Below are 16,011 nucleotides of genomic sequence, written 5' to 3'. Positions count from 1 at the left end.
GAAAAATGCACTTCAGCACTTGGTGCGCAGATATTGGACTATATCTGCGGCGTTAACTGAATGATTAATGTGAAATTGAGAATTGGATTCCCCAGATCTTGTTTCCATCCGCTTTCTTTCGGCATTTTACTGCTGGATCCTTCCTGGATCCTTTTTCCAGGAGTAAGAAAGTGGTCCTGAAAATCCCTCCTTGATTATAATGGATCAAAGAAAGGAAGGATTGCGAGAGGCCCACTCTCATCACCAAATACAACTTGTAGATAAGCAAATGGAAACTCCCGTTTATGCATTAGAGCGATTTAGCTGCACGCACTATTGGGCTGAAAAGAAATTCTGACAAAGCTGCTCATCTGACTGAGCTTCCTGTGCAGCAGAAACATTTAAAAACCGCAGAAGCAAGTGGCTTCAGAGCGGGAAGCCTGAGAGAGGGCTTCAGTTTTTACGGATTGATAACTCTAGTCACGCTAACAACTTCCCTCCAGTCCGGGGACCCCGGCACCTTGGTCTCGAGAATGTCTAGTAGAAACCCAACTCCACAATTCTTTCCACAAACTTTTATTAAGAATCAAATAAGTGGCGGGTAGGCCCCCGAGGACCCGACACAACTAGATTCAGTCCCTGACCTTCAGGGGCTCACAGGTTGATGGGTCAGACACAGGATGACGAAACGAACACTGCAGGCATGAACGCTAGACGGTTTAGAGATGCCATCTAACCAAAACCAAGGTAAGGGCCATCACGTGACCACCCTAGACCTGCTTCCACAACGCCAAGAAAAAAGTAGGAAAAGCCTTCTCAGCAAATCTGACAGGAAACTGGCTCAAAATTTGCGCCGGGATGTGCTCGGGCGTCTTTCCTGAACCCGGAAACACTGCTTCTCAGGAAAAGCACACTTTGACTGTGGTAATAGTAAACTACTTTTCCCATCCACCAGAGATCAAAAACTCCCAGCAACCTCTTCGCCTCCGGTTTCAGTTTTTCCCTAAGCCACAGGATAAGTAGGACTTCATATCCCAGGATGCCTTTGGGCAAGTTAACCATGCGCATGCGCCGAAAAGGCGTGTCCTCTGCCTTCACGACCCCGCCTCTGTTCTACCGCCGCCATTTTTTCAGAGACTTTCATCCGGCAAGCGACGGGGCTTTTTTTCTTAAAGGAGAAGCGACAACTCAAAAAAAAATTCCCTTCTCCCTGCAAGACCTGGCAACGCTGGGGACAAAAAGGCTACATACAGGAAAGTGGGATCGGGGTGGAGGAAGTAAAACGCCGGGACTACTTCGTTGGCTTAAGAAAGGATAGAAAGCCCTTGTGGCATTAGCGGCTCCTTAGGGAGGCAGGTGCGCGCGCAGCCACACCGGGGAGCGCGCGAGGCGGGGAAAGAGGTGCGTTTTTCTGCCCCCAACAACCTCGCGAGACCTGCCCCTCCCACTGTCTCTCTAGCGCGCGTGCAACTCCGGAGGGAGGGGAAAGGTCACTTTAGGATTGTCGCGAGACGCAGCCGTTAAACGGTGAGAACGGGTACGCGGGCAAGGAAACCTCGCGCGCTCCCTTGGATCCGTTCCCTGATTGGTTGGAGGAAGGGGTGGGGGAGGGAACCCGGTACGTCGCTGCGTGAGAGCTCGTGTGGGGCGGAGCGAAGGAGCCATTCCTCCTCTTCTATTGGTCTGTCGAGAGTCTTGTCGGGCGCGCGCGCGCGCCAGGGGGCCTTGAGTGGCAGGGGGCGGGGGCTGCCCTCGGAGCCGGGCGGAGGGGTGGGGGGGGGGAAGAGAGGAGCGCCGAGTGAGAGTGTGCAGGACGCTCCGGGAGGAGGGGGGCGGGGGGAGCAGCGCCGCGGCCGCCGCCGCCTCCGCCTCCACCGCCTGGGACGAAGGGGTGGGGGACGGACGAGCCCCGATGCCGGGGGAGACAGAAGAGCCGAGACCCCCGGAACAGCAGGACCAGGACGGGGTAGAGGCGGCGGCGGCGGCCAAGGCGGCTCCAGAGGAGCCCCAACAACAGACCCCTGAGGCGGCGGCGCCGCCGCCTGCGGGGGCCACTAGCAGCCGCGTGCTGAGGGGAGGACGGGACCGGGGCCGGGCCGCTGCGGCCGCTGCCGCCGCTGTGTCCCGTCGGAGGAAGGCCGAGTATCCCCGCCGGCGGAGGAGCAGCCCCAGCGCCAGGCCTCCGGATACCACAGGGCTGCAGTCCCAGGCCGCGAAGCCCCCGTCTCCAGCTCAGGGCAAGAAGAGTCCGCGACTCCTGTGAGTAATGCAGTCTTTCAGGCGGTGGGAAAGACCCCCCTCTCTCTGCACGCACCCCTCTCGGCTGCCGTAGTGGCCACTCCACGTGACATCCTGCCTGCTCTGCCCCCTGCCGGCTCTCACCCACAGATGTCACACCGCTTCCTTGGTTGCTGTCTTATCACTCCTCTCCGTTCCTGGGTCTGTCGGGCTGCTTTCCCACTCCGTGAAACCGTGCTTTGTAGCATATCCCTCTTCTCCCTAGCGGCTCGCGCGTCCCCTGCCGTCGCAGGCTACTCGCGCGCTCTGGCATCGGCACTCCCTTTGTCAGCCTGTCCGTTCCCCTCCTGCGGCGGCTCTCCAGTATTACATCACGTCCCCGCTAAGAAATCAACAACAGGATCTTAGCCTTCAAGTGTGTCCGTCCGTCCCGCACCTCCTTCACTTTAATGTGTTTAAGAGCCAGTTGCCCTAGTAGCTCTTTGTAGCTTCTTTTCACTACCAGATTTTTACAGTACTTTTCACTGTTTTTAGAAATCTGGTGCTTGCTAGCAGGATAAAAACGTGACTTTGCCAGTTTTGTTAAGTGTAGTCCTTCATATAACAAGCTTAAGTGGGTATTCATTTTTTTTTGTTGTTTTGCCAAGTAACATGTTTTCTGTGTATTTTTGCATACATTTTAATTAGGAGCTTCATCCTTAAAAACTAGACTAGTCTGAAAGAAATTTCCTAGAAACGATAGAGGAAACAGGAACATAAATATTTAAAACTGTTTATTAAAATAATGTTCCTGTGTTGAAAGTTCCGAAGCACACATATTTGTATATCCTAGAAATTTAGTCATATTAGCTGCTAAATTCGTGATTCGCAACATCTTTTTTTACCTTTTGACTTTAAAGTGAAAAAATTAGTTAAAGCAGGGAGAATTGAAGGGGAGTGGGGAATCAGAATTTTAAATCCCCAACTTTCCTAATAGAGTGTGGCGAGATTTGGTTTATACCTGACCTGGTAGATTTAAAACACATTTGTTCCAAAATTAAGAGTGAAACTTATTAGCCTTATTTGGATGTAAATTCTTTGCATAAATTTCTTAAATAGTCTGTTCCTCAGTTTCCTCATCTATAGGACGGAATGTTAATCCCTGTAAGATTAGTTTGTGAGAATTAAATACAGCATGTGAAGCACTTAGCACAGTGATTTTCCACCATTTTTCATCTCATGGCACAAGTAAACTAATTAATAAAATTCTGCACACACCAAGAAGTATATTTATTGACAGTCTGACCCAAAAAGAGGTTTAATTGATTCATTCACACCAGACAGCTATTATGTTGGTTGTTGTCATTTTTTCATTAGACAATCAGGCAAAGGAGAGGTCAGTGCCTCTGATTAAATAGTCAGGTATTGCAAGTTTTAAAAATTGTTGCATACTGGTTAAAAATCACTGACTTAGCACAAAATACATAGTGAATTTTTTAAATGTTTTTTTTTATTGTATTTTTGCTATTACCATTTATACTCGCTGCACCTCCACCCCCCCCCCAAATATTTATTACATGCTATTGTTTTGAGTAGTGGTGTCATGATACAGATATAAATGATGTGTTTTCATGTAAATTCTGCCAAATTGGACTTTTTTTTTTCCCCTATTACCATATGTAGGAAGGTTAATAACTTAGTATAGTTTTCAAAATTCCTTTTTTATTCTCACCTATCCATTTGGGAGTTAAACATAAGTATCTTCTTGACAGCTTTCCCTCTGTTTCAACAGTTTTACTTACGGAAATGATCTCTTAAGATGATTATAGCTAGAGTAGTAGCTCTACCCTCTGTCATGGTTTATTTTTTTCCCTGACTTGACCAAAAGGTACTAAAGAACTTTTTTTATTTCCAGACTATAAATGTTAGAATGGTCAAACCTGAATAAAGATGACAATTAAATTTTGTTTGCTCCACAATATTTCTGTGGGGAGGAATAGTCTTGATTCTTAGTGTCCCTTCCTCACTTCATCCAACATCACAAAAGGTATTCTCCAAACTCTTTTGATTATGTATTTTAAATTATTCAGTTTTAATTGGATTGTTTAAAATAAATTTTCACCATAATTTTTTTTTGTTACACATTTTCAATTTGTTGCATGTCCTGGAAATGCAGTGAGCCCTAAAGCATTTCAGCTTGGTAAACCTTGATGGAGCAGTAACTGGGTCTGCTGTTGTGCGGATCTAGGGTTTATAAAGAAATATGAGACGTGGATCTTATCAAGGACCTTGCAGTATAAGGGGACGATTCATTGATAAATGGAGGTTTATTAAACACATGTGCCTGATTTACAGATTGTCACAGTGATGAAATTTTAAAACTAAGTTGGAAGGTTAATCTTTTAAGACATTTCAAGAGGTTTGAATATCAGTTTTTCTGAACTTTGGTCAAGTGCCTTCTGACCCTAATTCATCTCTGTTTTCCTAATAATTAGACCAATCTTTTTAAAAAGGAGTAAGAAAAAACTTAAAAAAAAAAGAAAAAGTAATATTTAACCTCTATATTACTTAGTGGTTTTATTCAGGCCCTCTTTTAATATTTCAGCGTTGCCCCTTATAATCTCCCAGTAATGAGGTGTCTAACCTACATTTGTTTCTCTTAATTGAAGAGACAGCAAAATGTACAGCAGCTTAAATGGTCAGTAAACACAGCAAATTGGATTGATTGAAACCTGTTTTCCTATTAGAAGACAAAATATAGTGGCAAAAACATTGGACTTAGAAAGTTTCCAGTCCCAGCTTTCTACTGCTCTCTAAGTGACCTTGGGCAAGTCACTTAATCTCTTTAAATCTGTATTTTCTATCTATAACTGATGATACATGATTTGTGAAATTAGATTTATAGTTAGATCATAATTAGGTTACAGTTTTTATAAACTTTCTGACTTGGGTTTAACAGATGAATGATTTTAGGGTTTTCTTTTAGGTTCATTAAATTTTTTTATGAAAATTTTCAAATATAAATAATATAGGTAAAATAGTATAATGAAACCCTAGTGTTTATTAGCTAGATTTAACAACTTTTTAGATTTTGCCATGCTTTCTACCTCTATCTGCTTTCCCCTTTTTTTTTTTGGCAAGGGGTATTTTATAGGAAATCTCAAACATTTCATTTCACCCCTCCTTATTGCATTTATATAAAATAAGAACATGTTATATAACCACTTAATATAACAATATTAGTAATATTTTCTTTGTATTATCGTTTTTACATTTAGAAACAACTGTTTTGAATGATACTATACTGTGTGCTGTGAGATGTAGCTACATCTGGCTATTTAAATTTACAGAAGTTGGCAGAAAGTTCTTTTGAACACCACTGTACTTGGTGGTGTCTGCATCACTCTGTAGATGAACTTGAAAGGGATAAATATTTGTGCTTAAAGAATGTGTGCAACATCGTTCATTTAATACTTGATTTTTATTTCTTTCAGATGTGTAGAAAAATTAACAGACAAAGGTAAGACTTGGTCATTCTTACCTCATGTACATTTCACTCACTATTATCTTATAATCTGATAGAACATAGAATGAATGAACTTCAGCCTGATAATTCAAGTTGTTCCCATTTAAAGGTGACATTTAATAAAGAATTTTTAGAGTAGGTAGATAGAACCCATTTAGATAAAGGCAGATTTGGGCAAATGGAACATTTTGACATTATTTAGAAACAATAATTTGACATCAGTTTATTGCAGTTTTTATCAGTGCTCTCTCTCTTTCTGGGGGAGAGGTGAAGAGGAATGATGCAGAGTAAAGTGTTGACAATATCCTGATTCTGATAGAAACTCGGATTATAAATGCAGTTTGAAGAATGTGGAAAGAAAGTGTTCTAAGATTTCAGCCTGGTGAATAATTAAATGAGGTCATGAGGTTGTTTCTCTTTAAAGAGTTTTAGCAATATTGAATATAGTCTTCTGCTTATCTGAGTTATGAAGGAAAGCTAATGTTCACTTTTTCTATTTAAACACTTTTGTTTAACTTTTTAAATTTAATCATTACTGTATTTTTTCTATTACCCTTAAACCCAACCCCCAGCATTCACCACACTGTGTCCATGTCCATGAGTCCTTTTTCCTTTTGCTCAGTCCCTCTATCCCCAACCCCCACCCCTCAAAGTAGCCATCATCTGCTCTCCGTGTGTGAGTCTGTCTCTGTTTTGCTTGTTAGTTTGTTCATTAGATTCCACATATGAGTGAAATCATACGGTATTTGTCTTTCTCACTGGCTTATTTCACTTAGCGTGATGTTCTCCAGGCCCATTGATACTGTCACAAAAGGTAAAAATTTCTTATTTTTAAGACTTAGTAGTGTTCCGTTGTGTAAATACCCCATGCTTGGTTTATCCACTCATCTACTGTTGGACACTTGGACAGCTTCCATATCTTGGTGATTGTAAATACTTTTTGCAATGAACGTAGGGGTGCTTATGTTCTTTCAAATTAATGCTTTGGGTTCCTTCAGATACATTCCCAGAATTGGGATTGCTGGGTTAAAAGCCAGATCCATTTTTAATTTTTTTTAGGTATCTCCATTCTGCCTTCCACAGTGGCCACACCAGTCTACATTCCCACGAACAGTGCAAACAGGTTCCCCTTTCTCCACCTCCTCCCCAGCACTTGTTAGTTGATTTATTGATGGTGGCCATTCTGACAGGTGTGAGGTGGTATCTCATTATGGGTTTAATTTACATCTTTCTGATGATTAGTGACAAGGAGCATCTTTTCACATGTATATTGGCCATCTGTATGTCTTCTTTGGAGAAGTATCTGTTCATTTCCTTTGCCCATTTTTTAATTTGGTTGGTGGTTTTGTAAGTACTTCATAGATTTTCGATATTAACCCTTTATTGGATGTATCGGCGAATATGTTCTCCCGTTCTGTGGGTTGTCTTTTCATTTGTTCATGATTTCCTCTGCTGTGCAAAAACTTTTTAGTTGATATAGTTCCATTTTAAACACTTTTGTTAAAAAAGACTTTATATGTGCTTTGCAGATTGGATTATTAACCCTATCATGTTGGGCCGGTTGCTCATTTGTTCCATTATTTTTTCTAGTTGTTGGCTGTGTTCCTTGGTGATAAATTTAAATATATAACATTCTTCTTAAAATCGGAACAGATACACTTCTGAGCATTTTTAAGATTATACTATATCTTGTTCCTGGCAGGAATCTACTTAATAACTGAGGGTTGACTGGTTAATTTATTCTCTCATAGTCTCATTCTCTCTCCCCTCCCTCTTTACATATATATATGTAATTTTTAATAAAGGTTTTTCTCTTCATAAAGGATATTTTCAGTATGAGAGAGAGAGAGAGAGAGTGTGTGTGTGTGTGTGTGTGTGTGTGTGTGTGTATGGCAAGTTTAAAACCTGTTAAAATAATGACTGTGATTAGGAACCATTAACTTGAAGTGGTGGCTGTTTTGTAAATAATTAGCTGTCAATGCACAGGTTTCTATTTTCTCTGAATTTTAGAATATGAAGCCAGTATTTCCATAGTATAACTGGCAGAAGTATTTTGTACTAGGGCAAGTTTTTGTATAGAAAGCTTATATGACTATTTTGTCTAGCAAGTTTTTTGTTTTGTTGTTATTACTTGAAAAGTAGGGTAGGTCTGCCAAAAATGGAAGGGCTTGTGCTCATTTTGGAAAATTATGGTGTGGGGAAAATGTAGAGAACTGTCCATCAAATACCAGAGCAGTTATTAAAACAAAAATCCCAACCTGCGCTTATCAGAGCTAAACTTTCTTTGTGTGTCTAAAGAAATTATTTGGGTTGCCTTGAGGATAACTTGGAGAATGTGGTTGAAATTTTGAACCCCTGTTAGGTGATGAATTAATTGCTCTTTGTGTAGATGTCTTAAACCAGAAGTTGGAAACTACTTCTTAAACAGCAGTTGTGCGGCTGTGGACAGACTAAAACTGCACTTTGGATAATTCGATATCAAAATCAGTCCCAGTCTAATCCACCAGTTAAATGCTCTGGATCTACAATTAGATCTCAGGATTTGAATTCAAGTTCTATCGTTTATTGCAAATAATTCCAATACTTATCCACTGAGTGCTTAGTAAATGGTAGCTGTTAAGTTTGTAAAATTTTGAAGAAATAGATCCCCTTCAACTCCCCCCTCTCTTCCTCATCAGTTTACCTATTACAGTTGCTTTCAACTCGATCAACAGTACATAAAAACTGTTTTAATGTTTGTACAGCTAGATCAGTGAATAAAGAAATGGAGAGTATAGAAGTTACTTTTTCCCGTGTTGTTTAATATTTAGAGTTCAGTTCAATTTATTTCCTTTTTCTTGTCATTTAACTTACCAAAAGTTGCTGTTATTTAAGAATAGCTTTCATGTTTAGAATTTTTTAGTCTCATTTACTCCAAACAACTTGAAATTTTATGCATTTCTTCAGTAAAGAACCTTTGATGTGTTTGAACAGATAAATAATATTGCACACGTAAAACAACCTGCTGTTTTTAAATTATTAAATTGCAAAATGCCATGTTCATTTTTCAAATTGAAATAATAAAGAAACATAACGGTATTGTTTTCTGTTCCCAATACATTTATGTAACCCTATAGGTATATATAAAACAAATGGAAAATTGCTTTGAAAAAGTGTTTATTCATTCAACAATTATGGAGTATACACTAGTGTCCAGCACCATTCCAGGTACTGGGTTGTGTTGGTTATCAGTTAAGTGCAATGAAGACATTAAAACAGTGTAATATAATGTTTGATGAAATTGGGATAGAGAAGCTAAGTTTCCATAAGATGGCAAGGGAAGATCTTGAGAAGGTAACATTTGAGCTCAGACCTGAATATGCTGATAGATATCTGGGTGGAGAGCATTCCACACAGAAGCAAAAACTTAAAACATGAAAGCTTAGTTTGTTTGCCCTCTTCCAGAGGATTCCATCATCATTGTGGAACTTTCAAGAATATTAGCAGAAATTTTAAGGGATGGAGCCTGGCTGGTTCTTTTTAACTTGGCTTTGTTTTTGTCCTGCTCTCTTTGTTATGAACCAAGGCACATATAATGCCAGTCTTAACCTTTAGATACACTGTCAGTTCTAGCTGAAACAACTTTCCTTCACAAATTAAATTATACTTTTCTAAGATTGATTTAAATGTAAGTTTTAAAAAATCTCACCTTCTCTGGCCTCTCTTAATACTGCTGAGATTGGCTAATATTTCAATATGGACTTTACTAATTATTTATGGAAAACAAAGTAGAGCTAATTATAGAAATACTCGGAGTAGCCTTATCAGGTTTCAGAAACTCAGGTTTCTGACTGTCATAATAATGCTTATGTGTCACATGGCTGACAATACATTAGATAGGCATTTTATTTATCATATTTCCTTCCTAGCCCATTATCTTAAGGTAGCAGGAACCATATTATTTCTGTATCAGTGTGAGAATGATCTACTAGGGCATTTTGTTCTTTCTTAATAATACCCCATATCCTTTAAATCATTTTTCTAGTTCAGACATCCAAAAGTACAGATGTATCTCATTTATGACATCTGGGTTGTCAAACAGGCTTAGAAGGCCTTGATTATCAGCTTATTTCAGTTGTGGGACATTTTATAAATCAGATAAATGAGACTTTCTGTCTCTTACCTACAAAGAAATAACTTTATAACAATTTGCCAATTACATTGTAAAACCATCTCAGACACAGTTATAACTTTATTCTGTTGTATATAGTAATTATTTTATATTGAAATCCCTTTCCATGCTAGAACCACTTGAGAGTTGAAGCAGAATGCCCTAGTAGAAGAAACCTAGTAAGGTCCTGAGTGGGGAAGCCTATGTTTGGCTGATAAGAATCCAAAACCCTTAAGAGACATCCATCTCTACATGAGACCCTAACGTTATTTTCACACTGATAGGCTCCTGAGTGGACCAGAACCTCTCACAAAAAGGGAATTAGCTCTGACTTAATACTCCCTGATTTTATAAGTCCAAGAAAAATCAGGTTCCTCTGAATTAAAACTAGCCAGATTGATCTAACTGCATCTAGGCAAAGACCCCTTCAGCTTCAGTGCAATTGATCCCCTTAGAGGTAACTGGTTTTAGTCGTCTGCCTGCCTACCTTGTTAAACCTGGCTTGCTTCTTTGATCCTAATTAAATGCCCAACTTGTATCATAACCTCTTATTGGCTATTTCTGTTTCTACTTTTGCCTCTATGGGAATTTATAAACTATATTCTTTACTGTGACTCTCCCTAAACTCTTCCTTCAGTTATCTATTGTATAACAAACCATCCAAAAATTTAGTGGTTTAAAATACAGCCATTTGTTATTTTCCAGTTGGGCTATTATCTCGTTGGTCTCTCATTCGAGATACTTGCACGTCATGATGGTCTCAGGGCAGTGTTCCAAAGTGAAGCCAGGAGCTACAAGCCATCTGGAAGCCCCCGCCCACATGATACAAGATCAACATAAAAAATCAATTTTGTCTGTATATTAGCAACCAAAAATTGAAATTATAAAATTAATACCATTACAATAGTATCAAAAATATGAACTACGTAAGGCTGAATCTGATAAGTATGAATAAGATTTATACATGGAAAAAGTATAAAACATTGCTGAGTAAGATTGAAGACCAAAATAAACAGAGCCATGTGTCTTGTTCATGGGTTTGAAGACTCAATATTGTTAAGTGTGGTGTTGGGAAAGCTGGACCACTCTACTACACAATTTACGAAAATAAACTCAAAGTGGGTCAAAGACCTAAATGTAAGGCCTGAAACCATAAAACTCCTAGAAGAAAACATAGGAAGTAAACTTTGACATCAGTTTGAGTAATATCTTTTTGGATACATCCCCTCAAGCAAGGAAAATAAAAACAAAAATAAACAAATGGGACTTTATCAAACTAAAAAGTTTCTGCACAGCAAGGGAAACCTTCAACAAAACAAAAAGACAGCTGACTGAGTGGAGGGCTGTATTTGCAAATGATATATCTAATAAGGGTTGCTATCCAAAATATGTAAGAAACTCATACAACTCAATAACATAATAATCTGATCAAAAAATGGTCAGAGAACATGAAAAGACATTTCCTCAAAGAAGACATTCAGATGGCCAACAGACATGAAAAAATGTTCAGCCTCTGTAATCATCAAAGAAATGCAAATCAAACCACAGTGAGATACTACCTGGCACCAGTCAGAATGGCTGCTATCAAAAAGTCAACAAATAACATGTTGGCAAGGATGTGGAGAAAAGGGAACCCTTGTGCATTGTTGGTAGGACCTGCAGACTAGTGCGGTCGCTAGGGAAAAAAATAAGGATCTTCATCAAAATAAAAATAGATACACCATGTGACCTGGCAATTCTACCTTTGAGTATTTACCCAAAATGAAAACAGTAGTTAAAAAAGGTAAAGGCACCCTTGTGTTCATTTCAGCATCATTTACAATAGGCGAGATATGGAAGCAACCTAGGTGTCGATTAATAGATGAGTGGATAACGAAGATGTGACATACATTCCTGTATCCCATGGAATATTATGCAGCAATAAAAAAAAGTGAAATCTTTCCATTTGCCAAAAACAGAGATAGACCTAGAGGATATTATGCTAAGTGAAATGAGGCAGAGAAAAACAAATATTACATGGTTTCACTTATGTGTGAAATTTAAAGATTTTTTTTTTTTAAAAAGACTTACAGAAACAAAGACCAAAGAGACTTCATCAGAAGGGGGCGTGGCGAAAAGAGGAAGGGGAATATAGTCAATAATATTGTGATAAGTTTACACAGTGACAGATGGTTACCAGAATTAATGGGGCGATTACATTGTAAGGTATGAAAACATCACTGTATTACACATCTGAAACTAACAAAATCAATATAAGATTGTATACCAACTATACTTAATTTTTAATTACAAATTCTTTTTAAATTAAATTTACTTTAAAAAAGATGTGGTATCTCCCTATATTGGTCTATAAATACAGTTAAAATCCTGACAGGTTTTTTTGTGGAGGGTTTTGAGTTTGAAAACTTGAAAAGTTCTTGGGGACCTTTGGAGTATACATACTCCACTTTGAAAACAAGTAGCTTACACTAATCAGGAATCCCACTTCTTTCTAAGAGTGGGATTGATTCTTGAAGGAAAGAGGAAGAGGTGAATAGGTACTTGATGGGCATCATGACTACTACGCATGTGTATTCCATAATTAATTGTACCTGATTGAAGGACATTTGATATTTCAGTATTCTGGGATTGCAGATTTTTTAAAGCAAAAGTAGGTTTAGAGTTCATATGGAAAATAATACAATAATTAATAAATAATAATACAAGGATAAACTGTTTCTTGTACTCACAACAGTAAACCTACTTTTGCCCAGCCATTTAGTATACTGTTCTTTATCTGGTGATGTACTTTCCTCCCATTCTAGGATATATAAAAAGCGCACGTTTTCTGTTTCCTGAATTGCCTGTTTCTTTCCAGTTGTTAACTCCCATTTGCTTGTTTAACCTTTTGTTAGAGATTTTCCTGAAGCTTCGAGTGCTCTCTTTTTTAGGGTAGAATACTAAAATGCTAATTGGAAGGTCTGTGTATACACAGATATTTTGCTCAGTAAACATATCTTAACTTACATGTCCAGAATGAAACACATTCTCTACTATGTCCTCAAACCAAACAGCAAAAAATGTCTGATCTTTTTTTGTTAATGCTCCCACCATCCATCTGATTGTTCAGGTCATAAATCTAGAATTCAGTTAAACCTGTAACACCTTTCTGTCCCCTTCTCTTCCTTTAAGTCATTCTTTAGTCCTGTCTGGTTTATCTCCTAAGTATTTCACATATTTCCAATTCTTTCCATCTCTCATACTATTAATTATTTTTGATCAGCTGTTATTCATTGCCTAGCCTGTTGAAGTAGCCTTTGAGCAGGTCTCCTTGAATGTACTCTCACCCACCCAAGTTATTCTCTCACCTGTAGCCAGAGTGAACATTAAAACCAAATATGATCATGGCTTCTACTTAAACTCTTCCCTGGCTTTCTGTGGCTACTCTTTCTATTAAAATTTTCCCTGCTTCTTCAGCAACATTGTAAATAACGACAGTTTCTGTCATGTTCTCTCTGCTCCAGTCATATTGGTCGTCTTTCATTTCTCATCTCATGGCAGTTACATGCACTGTGCCTACTTTCTCCTCCTCTGTCACCCACCCATCTACTCAAGAGTCCAGCCATATTTATTCAAACTTAAATGTTCAATTTTGAGCTAATTGTTAGCTATAGAGAGTTTCAAAGAGATGGCATCCTTTCACTCTCAAACCTATGTCTAAGTAGTCTTTTAATGTGTTAGACAGAATTTATTCACCTTATTCCTTCACTATGCAAATAAATGGCATTAGTTTGTGATTGAGGGGGTTTTGCTCTAAACCTTTAATATCTATAGAGATTTGTAAATCCTCATTAATATTTTTTATTCTTTACTTTCAATGCTCCTGTAGCTGGTGTCTGCAGGAAATAAAATCAGAACATAGGTGTAGTAAACAGTGAAGCAGATGACTAGAAGAAAAATCTAATTTTAAATATTAACATACATATACATACAAACAATATTGTTGATTTAAAAATGAATAAGCCAGATTGGAATATTAAAAAAAAAAATCGTCTTTTTTTTGCTGGTCTTAATTAAAAAAAAAAAATTCCTCCAGTTCTCTGTTTTGAAATACAACAAAATACTACATGCAGTCTTAGATTTAAAAATTCACCTTTATGAAGCAATTCTTGTGGTCTTTTAGGTCAGTATAGTACATCAATTGGAACCCCCTCTTGGCACTTGAACCTAAGACTGGGTGGAACTCAGCCAAATCCTAATGAAGCCCTGGGTCTCTTTTACATGGCTGGGTGTGGCACATAGAATATAGACCTTGGACTTAGATACACCTGGGTGCAAATCGCCACTCTACAACTTAATATGTGGTGAATCTGGGGAAGTCAGTTACTACTTGCTTTTCTCATCTATAAAGACAAGAATAATATTACTTGACAGGGTTATGAAGACTAAATTTAGAAAGATGAAAAAAAATACTGCCAAACAATCAGTATTTCAGATTTGTCAGTTTCTCAGAGGAAATGAAAATACTTTAAATAGAGGTGAGAAGACCTTTAGTCTAGCTGCTTCCGAGCCTATCAACCTGCCACTCCCTGTTTTGGCCAACAGCCTGTGTTAGCTTTGTAACCTTGAACAAGTCATTTAATTTCTCTAGGGGTCAATTAGAAAAATAGGGCAACCTGAAAGAGAATCAGATTATACTAGGATGAGCCTTCTACTTTCAAATATTTTACCGTGATGAAGTGGCTATCATTTTTTGGAATTTAATAAGTTAGGTTGCTTTGAAAAAATTATCTGTTGCTATAGGATTGAGATAAATCAGTCTTACATTTCATCTTTTGCTACCTAGAAGAATTAAGAGAAACATTACCTGCCAGTAGTGCTAATTTATCTTTCTGTCTCAATCCACACTGTCAGCCACTCTTAATTTGCCCCTTCTTCCTCTTTCAAGAAAACATGTTTGTATTCACAGTGCCTACATGTTGTTTACACTGTGGCTGTCTGATTCTTCTTCACCTAGGCTAACTGGCTTTTCTCTTTTCTACCTTATTACTTATATGTCAAGAAGCCTCTTCAGATCAATTGCTATTATGAGAAACAATTAGAAAATTGTTCATGAAGGACCACATAGAAGAAACTTGGTTCTTGTATTCAATGATCATTCGTGTTTTAGCATGGATTAGTATTCCGTTTGTTTTTATGAGTAATACTCCAATGTATGGATATACTACATTTTGCTTATCTGTTCAGTGTTTGATAGACATATTCGTTGTTCCCACATTTTGGCTTTTGTGAATTGTACTGCTATCAATTTGTGTACAAGTATTTGTTTGGATACCTGTTTTCATTTTGAGGGGTGTATACTTAGTAGAATTGTTTTGGTAATTCTGTTTATGTTTTTGAGGAATTGCCAGCTGTTTTCTTCAGTGACTGGACTATTTTATATTCCAACCATCAGTGTACAAGAATTTCAGTTTCTCCACATCCTCTCCAAAACCTAAGTATTTTTTAAAATTATTATAGCCATCCTAAATGAGTCTGAAGTGCTAATCTCATTGTGGTTTTGATTTGCATTTCACTGATAGCTTACATTGAGCATCTTTTTCTGTACTTTTTAGCTATCTGTATCTTGGAGAAATATCTAAGTCCTTTGGTCATTTTTTGGGTGAATTGTCTTTTTGTTGTTGAGAGAGTTCTTTTGTATTCTTGTTACTAGACTCTTACGACCTACAGATACTGTCTCTTATTCAATAGGTTTTTTAACACTTCCAGAGTTTTTAAGTATTAGCTCTTACATGTAGGTCTTTGCTCCATTTTGAGTTAATTTTTGTATATGGTAAAAGGTAAGGGTCCAGCGTGTCTCTCTCTCTCTCTCTCTCTTTTTTTTTCCCCCCATTTTGTATGCTTTGTATTATAGGACATAATAACTCTTCCCCATCTGTGGAATGTTAAGCTGACACCAAGTCTACCAAAGCCTCCGATATTCAATATCCCACTATTTTCTGTTTGTACCAAAAAAATAAACAACAGCAACTGACTTTACCTCCTTTAAAAAAAAATCATTACACTTGCAAAAAATGGGATGAGGTGAAATTGTCTCCTTTTTAAAAGTGTTTCTAGAGCTATTAAAAAAACTTGCATTTATAAAATAATTGATAAAAAT

At 38.1% G+C, this 16,011-nt stretch overlaps 2 protein-coding genes across 3 annotated transcripts in view; one reads left to right on the top strand and one right to left on the bottom strand.

Moving 5' to 3' along the window:
• LPXN (leupaxin) overlaps positions 1-711 on the bottom strand; it is a 32,992-nt gene extending 32,281 nt beyond the window's left edge. The window contains exon 1 of the mRNA XM_054563653.1: positions 624-711. The gene's annotated coding sequence lies outside the window, so the exon portion shown is untranslated. The remainder of the gene's footprint in view (positions 1-623) is intronic.
• Positions 712-1,784: 1,073 nt separating this feature from the next.
• The window catches only part of ZFP91 (ZFP91 zinc finger protein, atypical E3 ubiquitin ligase), a 40,994-nt gene continuing 26,767 nt past the window's right edge, over positions 1,785-16,011 (top strand). For both annotated transcript variants that reach the window (XM_054563652.1, XM_054563651.1), the window contains exons 1-2: positions 1,785-2,238; positions 5,691-5,716. In XM_054563652.1, the coding sequence (XP_054419627.1) occupies positions 1,892-2,238; positions 5,691-5,716 (373 nt within the window). In that variant the 5' untranslated portion in view covers positions 1,785-1,891. The remainder of the gene's footprint in view (positions 2,239-5,690; positions 5,717-16,011) is intronic.

The sequence above is a fragment of the Pteronotus mesoamericanus genome, unplaced genomic scaffold (assembly GCF_021234165.1).
Source record: "Pteronotus mesoamericanus isolate MK-2021 breed Mesoamerican mustached bat unplaced genomic scaffold, CSHL_Meso_final scaffold_83, whole genome shotgun sequence".
NCBI lineage: Eukaryota > Metazoa > Chordata > Mammalia > Chiroptera > Mormoopidae > Pteronotus > Pteronotus mesoamericanus.
This window is presented reverse-complemented; position numbering and strand designations above follow the sequence as displayed.